This window comes from Oncorhynchus nerka, linkage group LG5 (genome assembly GCF_034236695.1).
Source record: "Oncorhynchus nerka isolate Pitt River linkage group LG5, Oner_Uvic_2.0, whole genome shotgun sequence".
Classification (NCBI taxonomy): domain Eukaryota; kingdom Metazoa; phylum Chordata; class Actinopteri; order Salmoniformes; family Salmonidae; genus Oncorhynchus; species Oncorhynchus nerka.
The window spans coordinates 52,286,838-52,306,764 of NC_088400.1; the positions used below are offsets into that span (position 1 = coordinate 52,286,838).

Here is a 19,927-nt window from a genome sequence, read left to right on the forward strand (position 1 = left end):
TAAATTATCCATCTCTACAGTTGCATAATTCTGACTTCAGACACTCTACAGCCCACTGTTACAATTGCCCCTTCAATTATTAAAAGAGACACACTTAGGAAGTGTAAAAATAACAGACAAGTGTTAAATACACCCATTCAAATGCTGAGATAAAGAGTGCTATTTTCTATTTGGCCGACTAAAACGAGAGCAGAAGCTTATGAGTTCTGGTGGTGACTGAGTGTTGTTGTGGTGGTGACTGAGTGTTGTTATTGTTGACATTGTGTGGCTGGTAGTAGTGATGATGAAATGATCTCCAATAGACCCACACATCACCAGATTGAATGCCCCTGCTCGCATCGCACAATAGCCGTTATTCTGTACAGTGAGTAGGCTAACTCCGCGGGCGTCTGGGGTAGCTGGAGCCTTGTATTATAGCACTGGCTTTCCATAGCAGTACATAGTGACTGTAAATGACATAGCACGCCCTGTTACTGTAAATGACGGCACGTTTTTTTTATATCGCCTTCCAAAACACGAGTGTATTTTTTTAATAACTCACAAAGGAAGAAGATTTGAGGGATGACCCCTTTTGACGGATGACACCCCGAATTGAGCCCTTGCGCGCGCTCATATCTAGCCTACACACACGCTCGTGCGCTTAAAAACGCACACAGATAGACTGTCACGCTCTTGTTGTCCCCACTAGTGGGAATGCTGAAGATATGGGTGACATTATTGAAAAATGCTTTGTTATAGTGCTCCTTTACTCTTGTGTTTGGGTCTCGGCGCCGGGGATAGGACCAAAAAAAATGGAGTTGAGTGGGACGGCAAACTCGGAAGCCTCCAGCACTTGACTTTGCTTTGATTTCGGCAGACACGAGAACGCAGCAGAGAGAGAGAAGGGGAGGGGGGGGGGGGGTAGAGTGGCGAGTGAGTGCAAAGGGGCAGGACTTTTTTTCTCTCCTCTATTAAAGAGGGAACTTTTGTGTTTTGTTCTCCAAGTTCAGCTCGGTCATCAAGCCCTGTTCTCCGCTGCTCTTTTCTTACATCTCCGCGGCGTCTTTTATTCCATTCCCTCGGATGCCATCATTTTTCTGTGTTTTTACACTTTTCATGGGGATTCTGGATATCGAGACCATGCGCATTCAAACGGGACCTGTTCTGAAAATCGTTTGTTCTTCGTTTCCATTGCTGTTTTAGTTGGAATATAAATGTTTAGCCGTGCACTGCTTGTTTTGGAGTAAAGATGACCCGTGTGTTTTGTGCTTTTGCTGGAGTCATGTTGGTGTTTAGGATTCTTTTGCTGTGCATCGTGGAGTTGCATACGGGCTGCGATGCGGTGCTCGCCGCGGGTCTCACCACTTTCAGGGCTTTCGCTCCACCTGCAAAAGAGGGTGTTGTGCGATCAGTCGATCGGATTTACCATGGAGGTGGGAAGGTTGGTTACCTACTCTACATGGACGGGAGAAGGTTTCAGTTAGATATGGAGAGGGATGAGTCAATTTTGTCACATCACTTCAGTCCGAAATATGTGATGGCCCTGATGGGAGCGGGAGAAAGCGCCTCGCCTCTGCACCGGGAGTGTGTGTACCGGGGAACCGTGGACTCCAACCCCAAGTCCCTGGCGGTTTTCAGCCTCTGTGGTGGGGGTCTAGAGGGTTTTTTCGCTTTGAAACACGCACGCTACACAATCACACCCCTCATCCGAGCCAAGGGACACGATAGCGACTTGCGTTTGCTGGATGACAAGGATGCGGAGAGCGCGCTCCACTACTTCACGCAGGAGAGCTTCAGATTCGAAGCCATGCCTGTGAGCGAGAGCTGTGGGACCAAGGAAGGGCGCGGGCGCATGGATGCATCGAGGAAACACCGGCGTAAGGGCAGAGGGAACGGGGAACGCAACACGCACGGCGGTGTCACCCTGGACAGGGGCGAGGAGCGAAGCAGAGCGCACGGCAGAAGATGGTGGAAGCAGTTCTCCAAACCTGTCTCTCCGCCCTCACTGGGAAATCGGCGCAAGAGGTCAGTTTCGCGCGCCAGGCACGTGGAGCTTCTGCTGGTCGCTGACGAGTCCATGTCCAAGAAGTACGGCAAGGACCTGCACCACTATCTGCTCACGCTGGCCTCCATCGCTTCCAAGTTGTACGGCCATGCCAGCATCGAGAACCCCATCCGTCTGTCCGTTGTGAAGGTGACCATGGTCACGGAGAAGGAGGGGTTGGAGGTGTCCAAGAACGCAGCCGCCACGCTCAAGAGCTTCTGCAAGTGGCAGAACCAGCAGAACCCACTGGACGACGACAACCAGCACCACCACGACGCCGCCATCCTCTTCACCAGGCAGGTAAACAAACAAACAAAACCACAGAGTTCGAACCCCCCAGACAAAACACATACCACTGCGCGCCAGCTCCATCCCTTCCCACTCACTGGACTAGAGCATTTTATAATGAGGTGTTAAGGTATGGTACTGCTTGCGTGACAGACCGTTTATGTACTCTTACCTGTTATTCAAGAGTCATTTGGCTCATAATATGTTTATTACATTGTTGTTATCAAGCAGAAATCTGCATCGGTTTAGTGTTTCCAAATTGAGTGAGTGTGCGTCTCTCACTCTCTATTTCTCTCTGTCTGTCTTGCACACCCTCCCTCCTCTGTGTGGGCTCTCGCGCGTGTCTTATAACCCTAAAAAAGAGCGTTTCCTCCGCTTGTGTTTTTATGGGCAGTCTCCTCTGTCTCAGACTCTCCCAGTTCCCTGACAACCAATGTCTCGAGCCCATGTGATCTCTCGCACCCGCTGCGCACGCACATTCTTCCAGGGTTGAAGGGATGAACTTGAAATCAGCTGAAGGTTAGTGTTCAGAATATTTCTCTCAACCAGAAACTGCAGCCGACCTTCAGCCCTATGTTTTTTTTCCTTCCAGTTTTCTTTTTTCCCCCTCCTACATTTTTTTTCTCTGAGCAGAGCTGGGACTGTCAAAAGCTCAAACACATATCAAATCAAATCACATTTTTTCAGTCAAAGGTGTAGGTAGACCTTACAGTTAAATGCTTACTTACAAGCCCCTATCCAACAATGCAGTTTACAAAATACGAATAAGAAATCAAATAAGTTGTTTTAAAGAGCAGCGAGACTAAACTCAGCAAAAAAAAGAAACATCCTCTCACTGTCAACTGCGTTTATTTTCAGCAAACTTAACATGTGTAAATATTTGTATGAACATAACAAGACTCAACAACTAAGACATAAACTGAACAAGTTCCACAGACATGTGACTAACAGAAATGGAATAATGTGTCCCTGAACAAAGGGGGGTCAAAATCAAAATGAACAGTGTGGCCACCAGCTGCATTAAGTACTGCAGTGCATCTCCTCCTCATGGACTACACAAGATTTGCCAGTTCTTTCTGTGAGATGTTACTCGACTCTTCCACCAAGACACCTGCAAGTTCCCAGATATTTCTGGGGGGGGCCCTCACCCTCCGAAATGGCCCTATCCCTCACCCTCCGATCCAACAGGTCCCTGACGTGCTCAATGGGATTGAGATCCAGGCTCTTAGCTGGCCATGGCAGAACACTGTCTTGGAGAAAATCACACACAGAACAAGCAGTATGGCTGGTGGCATTGTCATGCTGGGGGGTCATGTCAGGATGAGCCTGCAGGAAGGGTACCACATGAGGGAGGGGGATGTCTTCCCTGTAACGCACAGCGTTGAGATTGCCTGCAATGACAACAAGATCAGTCCTGTGATACTGTGACACACCGCCCCAGACCATGGCAGACCCTCCACCTCCAAATTGATCCCAATCCAGAGTACAGGCCTCAGTGTAACGCCCATACCTTAGACAATAAACGCAAATCCGACCATCACCCCTCCCTATAGGCTGTCTCATCGTTGTTGGTGATCAGGCCTACAACTGTTGTGTCATCGGCAAACTTAATGATGGTGTTGGTGTCATGCCTGGCCGTGCAGTCATGAGTGAACAGAGAGTACAGGAGGGGACTGACCACACACCCCTGAGGAGCCCCTGTGTTGAGGATCCTTGTGGCAGATGTGTTGTTACCTACCCTTACCACCTGGGTGTGACCTGTCATGAAGTCCAGGATCCAGTTGCAGAGGGAGGTGTTTAGTCCCAGGGTCCTTAGCTTATTGATGAGCTTTGAGGGCACAATGGTGTTGAACTCTGAGCTCTAGTCAATTAATAGCATTCTCACATAGGTGTTCCTTTTGTCCAGGTGGGAAAGGGCAGTGTGGAGTGCAATAGAGATTGCATCATCTGTGTATCTGTTAGGGCGGTATGAAAATTAGGGTGGGTCTAGGTTTTCTGGAATAATGGTGTTGATGTGAGCCATGACCAGCCTTTCAAAGCACTTCATGGCTACAGACATGAGTGCTACGGGTCGGTAGTCATTTAGGCAGGTTACCTTAGTGTACTTAGTGGCACAGGAAGTGGCACAGGAACTATGGTGGTCTGCTTAAAACATGTTGGTATTACAGACACTTGCCAGTTGGTCAGCTCATGCTCGCAGTACAAGTCCTTGTAATCCATCTGGCCCTGCGGCCTTGTGAATGTTGACCTGTTACTCACATTGGCTGCGTAGAGCGTGACCACACAGTTGTCCAAACAGCTGGCACTCTCATGCATGTTTCAGTGTTATTTGCCTCGAAGTGAGTATAGAAGTAGTTTAGCTAGTCTGGTAGGCTAGTGTCACTGGGCAGCTCCCTGCTGTGCTTCCCTTTGTAGTCTGTAATGGTTTGCAAGCCCTGCCACATCCAATAAGCATCAGCACCGGTGTAGTACGATTCGATCTTAGTCCTGTATTGATACTTTGCCTGTTTGATGGTTCGTTGGAGGGCATAGCAGGATTTCTTAGTAGCCTCCAGGTTGGAGTCCTGCTCCTTGAAAGTGGCAGCTCTAGCCTTTAGCTCAGTGCGGATGTTGCCTGTAATCCATTCTTTCTGGTTGGGATATGTACATACAGTCACTGTGGTTACGATGTCATCCGTGCACTTATTGATGAAGCCAATGACTGATGTGGTGTACTGCTCAATGCCTTAGGAACAATACCAGAACATATTCATGCCTGTGATAGCAAAACAGTCCTGTAGCTTAGCATCTGCTTCATCTGACCACTTTTTTATTGACCGAGTCAATGGGGCTTCCTGATTAAATTTTAGCTTGTAAAATGATGGTCAGATTTGCTAAATGGAGAGCGAGGGCGAGGAAGAGCTTTGTACGCATCGCTTGTGTGTGGAGTAAAGGTGGTCTTGAGTTTTTTTCCCCACTGCTTGCACATTTATCATGCTGATAGAAATTTGGTAAAACAGATTTAAGTTTCCCTGCATTAGGTCCCCGGCCACTAGGAGTGCCGCCTCTGGATAAGCGTTTTCCTCTTTGCTTATGGCAGACTACAGCTCATTGAGTGCGGTCTTAGTGCCAACATCGGTCTGTGGTGGTATGAAAATACAGATGAAAATTCTCAAGGTAGATAAGTGTGGTCTACAGCTTATCATGAGATACTCTACCTCAGGCAAGCAAAACCTCGAGAATTCCTTAGATATCATGCACCGGCTGTTGTTTACATATATGCATTGTCCGCCACCCCTTCTCTTACCAGACGCTGCTGTTGTATCCTGCCGATACAGTGTATAACCAGCCAGCTGTATGTTGATAATACCATCATTCAGCCAAGCATAAGATATTACAGTTTCTATTGTCCTGTTGGTAGTTTAATCTTCCTCGTAGGTCGTTGATTTTATTTTCCAATGATTGCACGTTAGCTAGTAGAACGGAAGGCAGGGGTGGTTTATTCGATCGCCTACAAATTCTCAGAAGGCAGCACAACCTACGTCCTCTTTTTCTCTGTTGTCTCTTCACGCAAATTTCGGGGATTTGGGCCTACTGGAGAACTTATTTGTATTGCTTTTAATCTTTTTAATGAATTTATCTTATTAACACTTTGTTCTAGCTAGCTATTTGTGTAGGTAGCTATCAAGAAAACGCAATGATACAGGAAAGCAGTATGTCATTCACGTCAGGCTCGTCGGACTCGTTAAAGGAAAAAAAAGCTTCTGCCAGTTCGTGGTGAGTAATCGCTGTTCTGATGTCCAGAAGTTATTTCCGGTCATAAGAGATGGTAGCAGCAACATTATGCACAAAATAAGTAAAAAAGTATGTTCGGCATGGTCGATTAATTATGGCCGATTTCAAGTTTTCATAACAATCGGTAATCTGCCTTTTTGGCCGCCTTCGATAATGGCCGATTACAGGCTGACCACCTGTTACGCAAGAGCAGCATCAAAAGGACCTTGTTGGCTGCAAGGAGCCAAGCTAAGTTGCTATCTAGCATTACATTTATAAAAAACAATCAATCTTCACATAATCACTAGTTAACTACACACGGTTGATGATATTACTAGGTTAACTGGCTTGTCCTGCTTTGCATATAATCAAAGCTGTGCCCGTTAGTTTATCATCGAATCACAGCCTACTACACCTTCGCTAAACAGGTGATGATTTAACAAAAGCACATTCTTGAAAAAAAGCACAATTGTTGCACAAATGGTCCTATTCATAAACATCAATGCCTTTCTTAAAATCAATACACTGAAGTATATTTTTTTTAAACCTACATTTTTAGTTAAAAGAAATGCATGTTAGCAGGCAATATTAACTAGGGAAATTCTCTTGCGTTCAGTGCAAGCAGAGTCAGCGTATATGCAGCAGTTTGGGCCTCCTGGCTCGTTGTGAACTGTGTGAAGATTTCTTCCTAACAAAGACCGTAATTAATTTGCCAGAAGTTTACATAGTTAATTGTAATTAAGTCTATGATTTGGTATTTGATAGAGCAGTCTGACTGAGCGGTGGTAGGCAGCAGCAGCCTCGTAAGCATTCATCCAAACAGCACTTTCCTGCGTTTGCCAGCAGCTCTTAGCAATGCTTGAAGCACAGCGCTGTTTATGACTTCAAGCCTATCAACTCTCGAGATTAGGCTGGCAATACTAAAGTGCCTATAAGAACATCCAATAGTCAAAGGTATATGAAATACAAATGGTATAGAGAGAAATAGTCGACTGGTCATAATTCCTATAATAACTACAACCTAAAACTTATTAACCGGGAATATTGAAGACTCATGTTAAAAGGAACCACCAGCTTTCATATGTTCTCGTGTTCTGAGCAAGGAACTTAAACGTTAGTTTTTATACATGGCACATCTTGCAGTTTTACTTTCTTCTCCAACACCGAGTTTTTGCATTATTTAAACCAAATTGAACATGTTTCATATTTTATTTGAGACTAAATTGATTTTATTTATGTATTATATTAAATTAAAATAAAAGTGTTCATTGTTCATTCAGTATTGTTGTAATTGTCATTATTACAAATGAATAATACCTCGGGAATACCGAGGTAACTTTTTTTGTCACCGGCGCCCAGGTGGATGCTGTTGGCAGCGCCACGTGAGCATACCTGGGCTTGGCAAGTTGGCGGAGCAACGGTGTGCCAACTATTACCACCACCTGCATGGGCATGGACTTTCCACCCACTTGGCAGTGCTTTCCCTCTGTGTCACCTGCAGGGGGTAAGGTGGCATGGATGGTACAGTGGTTGGAACAACGGGCATGGAGATACCTCGCGCAGGCACTACCCAGGGGCAAGTGACAGTTCATAACAACAGTAACAACTCCATAGCATAACAACATTATAACACCTGAAAGGTGTTTGGAGTGGACCATGACATATCAAAAAGTCAAAGGTCAGTGAATCCCCTCAGCCAATAAGATTTGAACTCTGATTCCGTGATTGGCTGTAGTGTTAGATCACTGTATCTTTAAAACACAACCCTTCCATTCAGTTGTCCCTCATTGCTGTAGCTTGTCATCAAAGAAGTAAGTGTCGTAGCTTGGGTGAGTCACGCTCATTCAATATAAGTCATATCCATCATTATATTACATTCTCGCAGTCAGAGACAAGACCTATCCATTCTTTGGAGATGTAGAGGGGGGGAGTTTATTGGAACATGAGGTTATTCATGCATGGGTCCAATTACTCCGGTTCCAACACCCCCGTGTCCTGAGTGAGCTGACCCTGTGCCTGTGTCACCGGGCTCTGTGCATGCCGCACCAGGACCGAACAAGAGACACATTGAGGGGACTCTGTGTGTGTATGCATTTGTAATTTGTATGTGTGTGCATTTGTGGGATTGCGCGTGTCGGCATGCGCGTGTGTGTGTGCGTGCCTGTGTGTGATTATTGGGGGTTACATCACAGTGTGACCGGACGCATGACTGCTCTCGCCGGGGACCGGGACATTAAACAAAGCCTCACTGTGAGGAGAAGAGCTCTCTACTGACAGAACATAGAGCAGGGATCATCGACTAGATTCTGCCGCAGGCCTATTTTCTTTCTTGAGCGGATGGTCAGGGGGCGGGACATAATTATAAATAATTTGTAGACTGCAATTTAACTTCTTAACTTAACAAGAAGGCCAAACGGATATAATATTTGACTAAAACATAATCCTTTCAAACATTGCTTACATTTGTATATGATCACATGTATCTCTCTATTATGTGTGAGAATACTTGGAAACAGATTTCCAAAATTACAATCACTTGGAGTTGATTTGTTGGTGTTTTTACGGTCTATGTCCAACAATATTACAAAAGTAATTTAAAAAAAAACACTAGTTGTTCGCTCAGAAAACTTGGGGGGGGGGGGGGGGGTAAAATTGTTCCGCGGGCCGCCAGTTAGGAACCCTGACATAGAGAGAAACAAAGAGCCCAGATATAATCAACTTGAAATAACCAAGAAAACATAATTACATGAATATGCAGCATGGAAATATTCCCCATAAATATTACATCCTCAATCAATCAAATGTATTTATAACACGCTGTACAGAAACCCAGCCTAAAACCCCAAACAGCAAGCAATGCAGATGTAGAATCACGGTGGCTAGGAAAAACTCCCTAGAAAGGCCAGAACCTAGGAAGAAACCTAGAGAGGAACCAGGCTCTGAGGGGTGGCCAGTCATCTTCTGGCTGTGCTGGGTGTTATAACAGAACATGGCCAAGATGTTCAAATGTTCATAAATGACCAACAGGGTCAGATAATAATAATCACAGTGGTTGTAGAGGGTGCAACAGGTCAGCACCTTAGGAGTAATTGTCAGTTGGCTTTTCATAGCCGATCATTCAGAGTCATGAACAGTGATTCATAACTAGGTCAATATCACCTTCTCTCATTTACACTGTACTGTTTGTCAATTGAGATGTTTATTGTAGCCTCTTTGATTGTTCCCCCGTGCACTAGGACATACGTGTTTAAGGTTTCCTTGTTGCCAGAGAGAGAGGTAGAGAGAGAAAGATGGGGGGGCTAGAGTGGTAGAGAGAGGACACAGAGAGAGAGAGAAGGAGTGAGAGTGTGTGTGGAAAGAAAAAGAGACAGGGAGAGAGAGAGGGACAGAGGGAGGACTCTGAGAACGAGAGAGTGTGTATGCAGAGAGCAAAGAAAGCATAGAAATGTTAGGCTACATCTCCTTTTTGTTGAAGGTTACATATCTGTTGAAGGTTAAGGGCATGTATTCGCAAAACGTCCCAAAGTAGGACTACTGATCTAGGATCAGATCTGCCCTCTCATTCATTATTGAGAAGTTCAATTACTGTTGTTTCTATGTTAAAGAACAGTACCCTGCAGATGTCCCTGGTAGTTTCACCAGACAGACAGACATGTCACCCCAGTGGCTTTGCTCAAAGCAATAACACTTAGGTTATCCTGTTTGGGCTAGGGGGCAGCATTTTCACTTTTGGATGAAAAGCGTGCCCAGAGTAAACTGCCTCCTGCTCAGTCCCAGATGCTAATATATGCATATTATTAGTAGTATTGGATAGAAAACACTCCCACGTTTCTAAAACTGTTTGAATGATGTCTGTGAGCATTACAGAACACATATGGCAGGCAAAAACCTTTTTAAAAAACAAACCTGGAAGTGGGAAATCTGAGGTTTGTAGTTTTTCAACTCAGTCCCTATTGAAGTACAGTGGGATATTGGTCATGTTGCACTTCCTATGGCTTCCACTAGATGTCAACGGTCTTTAGAACGTTGTTTCAGGCTTCTACTGTGAAGGGGGGCTGAATGAGAGGGGAATGAGTCAGAGGTCTGGCAGAGAGCCATGGGCTCGAGACGCTCTCGTTCCATTGCTTTTCTATAGACAAAGGAATTCTCCGGTTGGGACAATATTGAAGATTTATTATAAAAACATTCTATACATCATTTGATATGTTTCTACGACCAGTAATATAACTTTTTGGAATTTTCGTCCGCCTCGTGAGTTTTGATTTGTTTACACAGAAGGAGGTGTTTGGACATAAATTATGAACTTTATCGAACAAATCAAACATTTACTGTGGAACTGGGATTCCTGGGAGTGCATTCTGATGAAGATCATCAAAGGTAAGGGAATATTTATAATACTATTTCTGACTAATGTTGACTACTCATCATGGTGGATAGTGCTATGGGCTCTGAGCGCCGTACTCAGATTATTGCATGGTATGCTTTTACCGTTAATTTAAAAAATAATCTGACACAGCGGTTGCATTAAGGAGAAGTTTATCTAAAGTTCCATGTATAATAGTTGTATCTATTATTAATGTTTATGATGAGTATTTCTGTGAATTGATGTGGCTCTCTGCAAAATCACAGCATGTTTTGGAACTACTGAACATAACACGCCAATGTAAAATGAGATTTTTGGATATCAATATTCACTTTATCGAACAAAACACATGTATTGTGTAACATGAACTCCTGAGTGTCATCTAATGAAGATCATCAAAGGTTAGTGATTAATTTTATCTATATTTCTGCTTTTTGTGACAACTCTCTTTGGCAGGAAAAATGGCTGTGATTTTCTGTGACTTGGTGGTGACCTAACATAATCGTTTGTGGAGCTTTCGCTGTAAAGCCTTTTTGAAATCAGACACTATGGCTGGATTAACGAGAATGTTTTCTTTAAAATGGTGCCTAATACTTGTATGTTTGAGAAATTTGATTTATGAGATTTCTGTTGTTTGAATTTGGCGCCCTGCAATTTCACCGCTAGCGGAACCGCGTTCCCAGACAGGTTATTGTCAATGTATACACAAAACACACAATCACCTTATGCAGGTGCCGGGTCTGAAAAGTTCATTCATAATCTGTGATGCAGAGTAGCCTATCACACACTCTTACCAGGCAGCTATGGCATATAACAAGATGTTCCTGACCAATCACGTGGACCGAGTGTTAGGTCGAAAGTTGAATGGCAGAGTTTATATAGGCATGAAATATAGGACCTGTGAAATACCCCAGTCTCATAACAAACAGAGGAGATATAGGCCTACCTATTAGGAGGAGAGGACCGGGAAACTCACACACCTTAAACACATGTGCGCATGTTCACACACACGCATACACACACACACACACACACACACACACACACACACACTTTAAGCAGACACACACTGTACACACAGTACACACACACACAATCTAAAAGCACACACACACACACACACACACTGTAAGCCGACACACAGTCAGACATACACACTCAAAACAAACATGAGTGAGGAGAAGAGACAGGAGAGCACACAGGACACACTCTGTTCAAGTCAAATAATACACTTGCGTATATATTCAATTCTTCACAGCACATATGATAGAGTGCGTGCATGTGCACTGGAGTTGGAATGATAGAGTATGGACATATGGATGTTTTGGAAGGGGGTCTGTCTGTTGCTATCTGATTTGTTTAGTAGACAAAACAATGCCATGAAGTTAAATGATCAACTAGCAGTTAAGGTCAGGGATGATATTCACAAAGCATCTCAGAGTAGAACTGCTGCTCTAGGATTTTGCCTTTTTATATCCTACCTCTGGAATGACAATCACAGTCTCTCTGATTGGCTGATATGGTTGAATATGAAGGATACTGTCATGTTATTGGATGAAAGTAGCCGCTTAGATGTGTGTCATAGCTCACTGGGCCAGGAGTTTTGTCAGGGCCTGACCAGGAAAAACTTTGAAGGGCGGGCTCTAGCCTAGTACAATTGCCATTTAATAGGCTAATGTCACTCTCACCGATGATTGGCAGGCCATTCATTTCACGGTTAGTTGACGATTACATTGTTGACACTGATTTTTGAGTGACAAGTTGTTGTGGTTAGTCTCTCTGGACTCTCTCCATGATACAGTATTAGCGGTGTTTGTGTGTGTGTGCAAGACCGCGCTAACGCCACCAACTGACAGTGTGTGTGTGTGTGTATGTGTGTGTCTGTGATTGACACTCTCCCTTTACTCAGAGTGGAAATGTGTTTTTCGAACGAAGCTAGGGTGTGTTCCCCAGTTGACCCGAGACTCTCACACACACACACACACACACACACACACACACAGGTGCATGTCACACACACATACATGCAAACACAAACACACCCTAACTTTCTTTCTCACACACACCCTCAGCCTTCTTATATGATTGTCTACTGACCTAAATACCTTACCACCGGTGCTGAGTTTTTTTTCTCAATATTTCCATAACATCCCATTCCCTCCATTCTTTCCTCCTCTCTTTTAATTTCCTCCATCCTCCCATCCTTTTCCCCAGGTGTCTGATTCCATAACTTTATTTATCTTGCTCTCTCTTTCTCACCCTCCCTCTTTCTTTCTCTCGTCCAACCTCTATGTCTGTGAAAACCCCGTAGGATAAAAAGGAAAATACCAAGCTGGAAACACACTGAAGAGCGGGAGGGAGAGGAGAAAAAAAGAAGAGAGACAGACAGACAGAGTGAAAGTGAGAAAGACACAGAGGGAACATGAGAGAGACAGGGACAGAGTGTAAAGGGGAGTGGGAGGCAGAGCGAGTTGGGGACAACAAGTTCAAGTAAACAAAAGAGAGTGAAAGGGAGAGAGAAAGAGAGACAGGGACAAGCTAGTAAGTAAGAAACAGGAAAACCAGCACATCTATGGTGAACATGTTGGTTTCTACAATGTCCCTCCCGATTGGCTAGTTCATCTGATAGTGACAACAAGGAGTTGAAAACATGTCATGTCTATTCTCTCCATCTGCACACACATCAGGGGTCAAAATCTTAACAATGACCAACACAACACATTTAGTGAAATGGAATCGGACTGGACTGTATTTGACTTTGTTTTTATTTCTCCTTTAGTAAGTAGGGGACATTCTCTTTTAAGAGTTTCTGTCTAAAGCAAGAGTGTGTCTGAAATGGCACCCTATTCCCTACATAGTGCATTACTTTTGACCAGAGCCCTAAGATGTTCAGTATATAGGGTAAATAGGGTACCACACTAGGGCTACGGCCGAAATGGCTCTAATGGCCCTATAGACCCTGGTCAAAAATAGTGCACTATGTAGGGAATTGGGTGCCATTTCGGACACAGCCAGAGTTTGTGTCTAGAGTATGTGTATGAGGCGTTCCCCCCTGTTGGTCATGTGTTGGAGAGCCCAGAACAGAACATAGACGGGTTTGTTCCTAAAGTGCTCCATCTGAGACAAGTAAATACACACCCAGAGAGTCTCTCACAAAGGGCACAACGGGCCTGTCAACACCACTTATCAAGGGATTCATCCTGTCCACAGGATGTGTGTGGGAGGGGGGCCTGGGTTGGTGGGTGGAGTGGAGAGGAGAGGAGTGTGTGTGTGTGTGTGTGTGTGTGTGTGTGTGTGTGTGTGTGTGTGTGTGTGTGTGTGTGTGTGCCCTTATCTCATTCATACATGACACGTGCACTTTTACAGTTAATAATGTACACACTGTATGTATACTGTGAGAGTGTGTGTTTTTATGTGTGTGCATGCCTATGTGTGTCTGTGTGTGCATGCATACTTGTGTCTCCGTGTGTGTGTCCGTGTGCGTGCATGTGTGTCTGTGTTTCGGAGAACGAGACAGTCGATGGCATAGGGACACAGTGTTTGATTGACTGATTGATTCCTCTACACAGCAGAGTAGCTTCAAGCCCTCTGGGCATCATCTGTGTGGGAGCTGGAACACTGGGCAATACACAGTGCCCTATGAGAGAGAGAAAGAGAGATATTGATTGATTGATTGGTTGAAGAAAGAGCAGAAATATAGTGAATCAACAATTATGGGCCAAATAAGGTCTATTGACTTCTGATCTCCTCTCATTTCTCATCTGTAATCTTTCCAGCTTGTCCTTGCATTGTCTGTGTTTTGGTGTGTGTGTGTGAGTCCTGCAGTATATATGTGTTCCCTAACTTTACACTAACTTAAAATCAACATTTAACATGACACATACATTCAATCTCAGGTGATGGACAAAGTAAAGCCATATGTAAAGAAAGGGGAAGGAAGGTATTTTTATGTAATATCACCCTTTCCACTTGCTTGTGCCCCCTGTATAGGACCTGTGTGGGCACCACTCGTGTGACACACTTGGCATGGCCGACGTTGGCACCATCTGCTCACCAGAGAGAAGCTGTGCCGTCATAGAGGACGACGGACTCCATGCCGCCTTCACCGTGGCACACGAGATAGGTGGGCACCGCTCACACACCTGCATACAAACATACACACACACACTCAATTACCTGCCAATACATACATACACACTCACATTCCCACACATTTGTTTAAGTACGTAAGCACATGCAAACACACATCCAAACTCTATTGCTATCACTGTCACCAGGGGTCTCTTCATAGTCCCCAAATCCAGAACAGACTCTGGAAAACACAATACTACATAGACCCATGACTACATGGAACTCTATTCCACACCAAGTAACTCAAGCGAGCAGTAAAATCTGATGAAAAAAAAACAGATACAACTACAGGTTATGGAATGAAGCGGACTGTGAAGAGACATAAACACAGGCACACACACGCATGCGCAGACACACGCTAACACACGTACATTGTAATGTTGTAATATTGTTGTATTGTGGTATTATGCATTTTGTATTGTAGATATGTAATGGAAGAGTAGTGGTGTAATAATGTGTTGTATATGTTCTACTGTTTTTTTTTTTTTTTTGTGATGTAGTTGCCTTAATCATGTTTGGACTCCAGGAAGAGTATGGGGATTCTTAGTAAATACAAATACACACTCTCAAGAACACAATGCTCACTGTGTAATAAACACCCCCCCAAAATGATTTGTATTTCTGTCTGCCTGCCTGTCCGTCTCTCTGTCTGTGAACCAAAGGCCACTTGCTGGGCCTGTCCCACGACGACTCCAAGTTCTGCGAAGAGCGTTTCGGCGCCAGCGCGGACAAGCGTCTCATGTCGTCCATCCTGACCTCCATCGACGCCTCCAAACCCTGGAGCCGCTGCACCTCAGCTACCATCACGGACTTCTTTGACGATGGCAACGGTAAGACATGAAGAGGGAGATGAGTGAAGGATAGCATGGAAGAATGGCAGGATAGGATAGAGGGGGGATGAGAAGAGGAGAGAGGAGAGGAGAGAATGAAATCCAGAAGTATTTTGGCACTCCAGGCCTAGAGTTGACTATCCCTGAACTAATGGTTAGGGAGTTAACCAAGTCTTGATTGTAAATGTCAGGAGAATGACTTACTTGGTTAAACAATGGACCTACTGTACATAGTTAATGTGCTGTTGTCTTTGCCAAATGTAATCCAATGTCCCTTCACAACTATCGAGTGGCAGAGTAGAATGATCAAAGGTTTGACAAACCAGACAGACAAACAGCCTTTGGCATTGGACACCATGTCTACCTCTCTCCCCCTCTACAGCCGACTGTCTCCTGGACTCTCCTCGCCAGCCCATGCTCGGCTCAGAGGAGCTGCCCGGCCAGAGCTACGATGCCGTGCGCCAGTGCCGCCTGGCGTTTGGGCCTGAGTACACGGTCTGCCCGGGCATGGATGTGTGCGCCCGCCTGTGGTGTGCAGTGATACGCCAGGGCCAGATGGTGTGCCTGACCAAGAAGCTGCCCGCCGTGGAGGGCACGCCGTGTGGCAAGGGTCGCATCTGCCTCCAGGGCAAGTGCGTGGACAAGACCCGCAAGAGACACTACTCGGTAAGGACAGGGCGGAGGGCGAGAGGGCGGGAGGGGAGGAGAGGGAATGGGAAGCAACAACGCAATAGTCTGACAGCATAGACAGGGTGGAAGGTAGTGAAAGAGATGAGTGCTACTTTATTATGATGTATTATTCTATAGAGAGGGAAGGAGGGAGGGAGGAAAGGAGGGGATGGGAAGGAGAGGAGAGGAAGAGTGTTGAGAGAGGGAACGGGAGGCAACAATGCAAAAATTATAAATAAAATGTATTGTCACAAACACCTGATAGGTGCAGTGAAATGTGTTGTTTTACAGGATCAACCATAGTGCTATGGCACCCCTGGAGCACATTAGGGTTAAATACCTTGCTCAAGGGCACATCAACAGATTTTCACCTTGACGGCTCAGTATTCCAACCAGCGACCTTTCGATTACTCACCCAACGCTATAACCACTAGGCTACCTCCTGCCCAATAGGGTGACAACATCTCAAATTATACTACTTGGTGAGAGGAATGAGGGTGGGAGAGAGGGAGGAGTGTAGGGAGAGTGGTAGTAGAGGGGGGCTGGTGGACTGTGGAGTAGGGTGAGTAGGGTGAGAGTGCCAAACAATAGCATTGAGAGACACTTTAAAACAAGGAGAAGAGGAATGAGGGAGGGAGGGAACATAGAGAGAGGGACAGAGAGAATGAGAGGCAGGGATGGAGTTAGGTGAAAGTGTGGACAAGTGCCACAGGAAATATACACTGAGTGTACAAAACATTAAGGACACCTGCTCTTTCAATGACATTGATTGACCAAGTGAAAGCTTTGATCCCTTATTTATGTCACTTGTTAAATCGACTTCAGTCAGTGTAGATGAAGGGGAGGAGACGGGTTAAAGAAGGATTTTCTAAGCCTTGAGACAGTTGAGATGTGGATTGTGTGTCATTCAGAGCGTGAATGGGCAAGACGAAAGATTTAACTGCCTTTGAACGGGGTATGTTAGTAGGGGCCAGGTGTAGGGCTGTGGCGGTCATGAAATTTTGTCAGCCTGTGATTCTCAAGCAAATAACTGCCCGTCTCACGGTAATTGACCCTAATTATTATAAGCACATTTAGCATCTCCTAACTTCCACGCATAGCCTACAAGCCACTGATGCAGACCTTTGGAACATCTACATTTTAAGTCGAATAAATCCATGTAATATAGGCTACACCATCACAGTAAATCCATTATTTATTTTAGACAGGTCTAAGGAAACATGATTTGAAGAAAATGTAGTCTATTTCCGAAGAACAGAATAGCACACTCTGAGTCGTCCTTATGTTCGGCCCTGATCTGGCTATGCCATATGGCTGTGGGCTATGCTAATTCATTTAGTAGACAAGATTTGCTTAGAATTCCGTGGCAGTATTTTATATTATTAGTATGAAGAATAGAATTGAAAATAACTGAATATAGTAGAAAGAATATTCTGCGCCTAATCTGTGTTGAGCTGTTAACCTGTTGCTTCTACTCGGGACGCTTGCGTCCCAACTAGAGCTCTGGAAATGCAAATGCGCTACGCTAAATGCTAATAGTATTAGTTAAAACTCAAAAGTTCATTAAAATACACATGCAGGGTATCGAATTAAAGCTACACTCGTTGTGAATCCAGGCAACAAGTCAGATTTTTAAAATGCTTTTCGGCGAAAGCATGAGAAGCTATTATCTGATAGCATGCAACACCCCAAAAGACCCACAGGGGACGTAAACAAAATAATTAGCATTTCGGCGTTACACAAACCGCACAATAAAATAGAAAACATTCATTACCTTTCACCATCTTCTTTGTTGGCACTCCTAGATGTCCCATAAACACTATTTGGGTCTTTATTTCGATTAAATCGGTCCATATAAAGCCTAGATATCGTTATATGTAGACTGTGTGATAAACGAAAAAAACATCGTTTCAAAACGTAACGTCATTTTTTTTCATTCAAAAAGTCGACGATAAACTTTCACAAAACACTTCGAAATACGTTTGTAATGCAACTTTAGGTATTAGTAAACGTTAATAAGCGATAAAATTCATCAGGAGGCGATGTAAAGATCATTAGCTGTCCGTCTGGAAAAATGTCCGGCTAGAAACTCAACGAAAATATCCGGTCCTAGACCGGATTAGATACGGTGTCCTGCATGTGTTTGACCAAGAAAAAACTCGAAGGGAAATGACAAGACTCTAGACACCGTGTGGAAGCTGTAGGTACTGCAACCTCAGTCAATTAATTGTGGTTCACCTTTATCAATGGGATCAAGTAGCGCATGGATATATTTTCCCATTTTCAGTGATCAGTTTTTCCTGTGCTTTTCGATGTAAATGCCGTTCTGGTAAAGCCACAGCAGTGATTTAACCAGTTTTTTAAACGTCTGAGTGTTTTCTATCCACACAGACTAAGCAAATGCATATACTATATTCCTGGCATGAGTAGCAGGGCGCTGAAATGTTGCGCGATTTTTAACAGAATGTTCAAAAAAGTAGAGGGTCGACTGAAGAGGTTAACAAAGAAACCGGTACTCCTATATGCTTAATTTAGAGCTATTTATGTAACTTTAGTTGAGATACCAATGTTGGGCTACATGTTTTGATTTTTAATACATTCTAAGGCTTCATGATGTGACTTTAATGATGGTTTGAAAAAAGTTGCATGAAAGGCATGAGCACTGCTTTGTTTTTTAGAGCAGGCTGTACACACTTCATCAGTCTCTCATTCACAATTTGACAAGCACTTGATAGTGCCTCGAATTTCCCAGCTCCATCCCTTTTGTGTGGCCGTAATGCCCCCTAAAAAAGTTCATGCCAGTGGCCATTGTGCCCTTGGGCTGAATATAATAATTATAATTCCCTTCTCCCGGCTGTGTGACGAAGCACCTCTCACTCACATTGCTCTCCATCATGTGATTGAGTATTTCTCACAGGCTACAAGTGAAGACAGACACATCGGGGATGCAACTGCACACGTCCTTATCCAATTCCGAGGCGCATATTGAAGATATTGGAAGAACTGTCCACATTTACTTTTCGTCAGCCAACAAGATGATTAGGCCTAACAAACAGCAAAAGCACTAGCCTACGTCAATCTACTATCCCCCATAGTACAAAAGTTGACCTATTCTGAGAAAGAAAAAAATATTCCAAACATAGTCTGGGACAATTGTGGGATCCCAAATTAATACAACCACTAGCATAAAAAAAACTGTTTTAAGCAATGAGCCTGACACAACAGATCAGAACGTTTAGCTTAAAATGTGGAAATGGAAATCAGCATTCTCAATAGTGACCGCAAATGCGGTTATGCATGTACTGCTTTTATTATAAAGGTGCATTTTTATGGTGAAAAAGTTATCCCCCAAACTTGAAATTCACGCTCTGAGTATGTATGCCAGTTAGGCTGTACACCCATTGTAAAGCGGATTAATGTGCTTCAATTTAAGAAGTTATTTGGCCACTTTAATGTCTTGATTACAAACCTTGTCAAAATATATCGGCCTATGGCCTACCTACATGAGGTGTGTGACTATGATTTTAAAAAGTCGCAAAAAAAAGGCAGGCACTGTTTCTTGCCTTAAGCTGGGCATCATTCACAAGTAATAATATATCATTCACAAGTGGTAGGCTAATATTGTCACCCATCAGACTATTCTTGATTGAATCTAGTCTTTACATGTACAAGGTGTTCTTAATGTTTTGTACTCTCAGTGTAGCGGTAGAGGGAGGGTAGGAGAGAGTTGGAACGAATTAGAAGGTTCCCGTAACGTTGTCATTTATTTAGGCTTTACTGTCACACACTCTCAATTAATCTAATTCCATTGAATTTGATTTGGAACAAGATTACCAGAGGAGTGACTGGGTGTATTTTTGGCAGGTCGGA

At 44.1% G+C, this 19,927-nt stretch overlaps 1 protein-coding gene across 1 annotated transcript in view; it reads left to right on the forward strand.

Moving 5' to 3' along the window:
- Nucleotides 1-970: 970 nt before the first annotated feature.
- The window catches only part of LOC115129605 (A disintegrin and metalloproteinase with thrombospondin motifs 5-like), a 32,253-nt gene continuing 13,296 nt past the window's right edge, over nucleotides 971-19,927 (forward strand). The window contains exons 1-4 of the mRNA XM_029660153.2: nucleotides 971-2,323; nucleotides 14,418-14,550; nucleotides 15,221-15,388; nucleotides 15,771-16,054. Of these exons, the coding sequence (XP_029516013.1) occupies nucleotides 1,229-2,323; nucleotides 14,418-14,550; nucleotides 15,221-15,388; nucleotides 15,771-16,054 (1,680 nt within the window). The 5' untranslated portion in view covers nucleotides 971-1,228. The remainder of the gene's footprint in view (nucleotides 2,324-14,417; nucleotides 14,551-15,220; nucleotides 15,389-15,770; nucleotides 16,055-19,927) is intronic.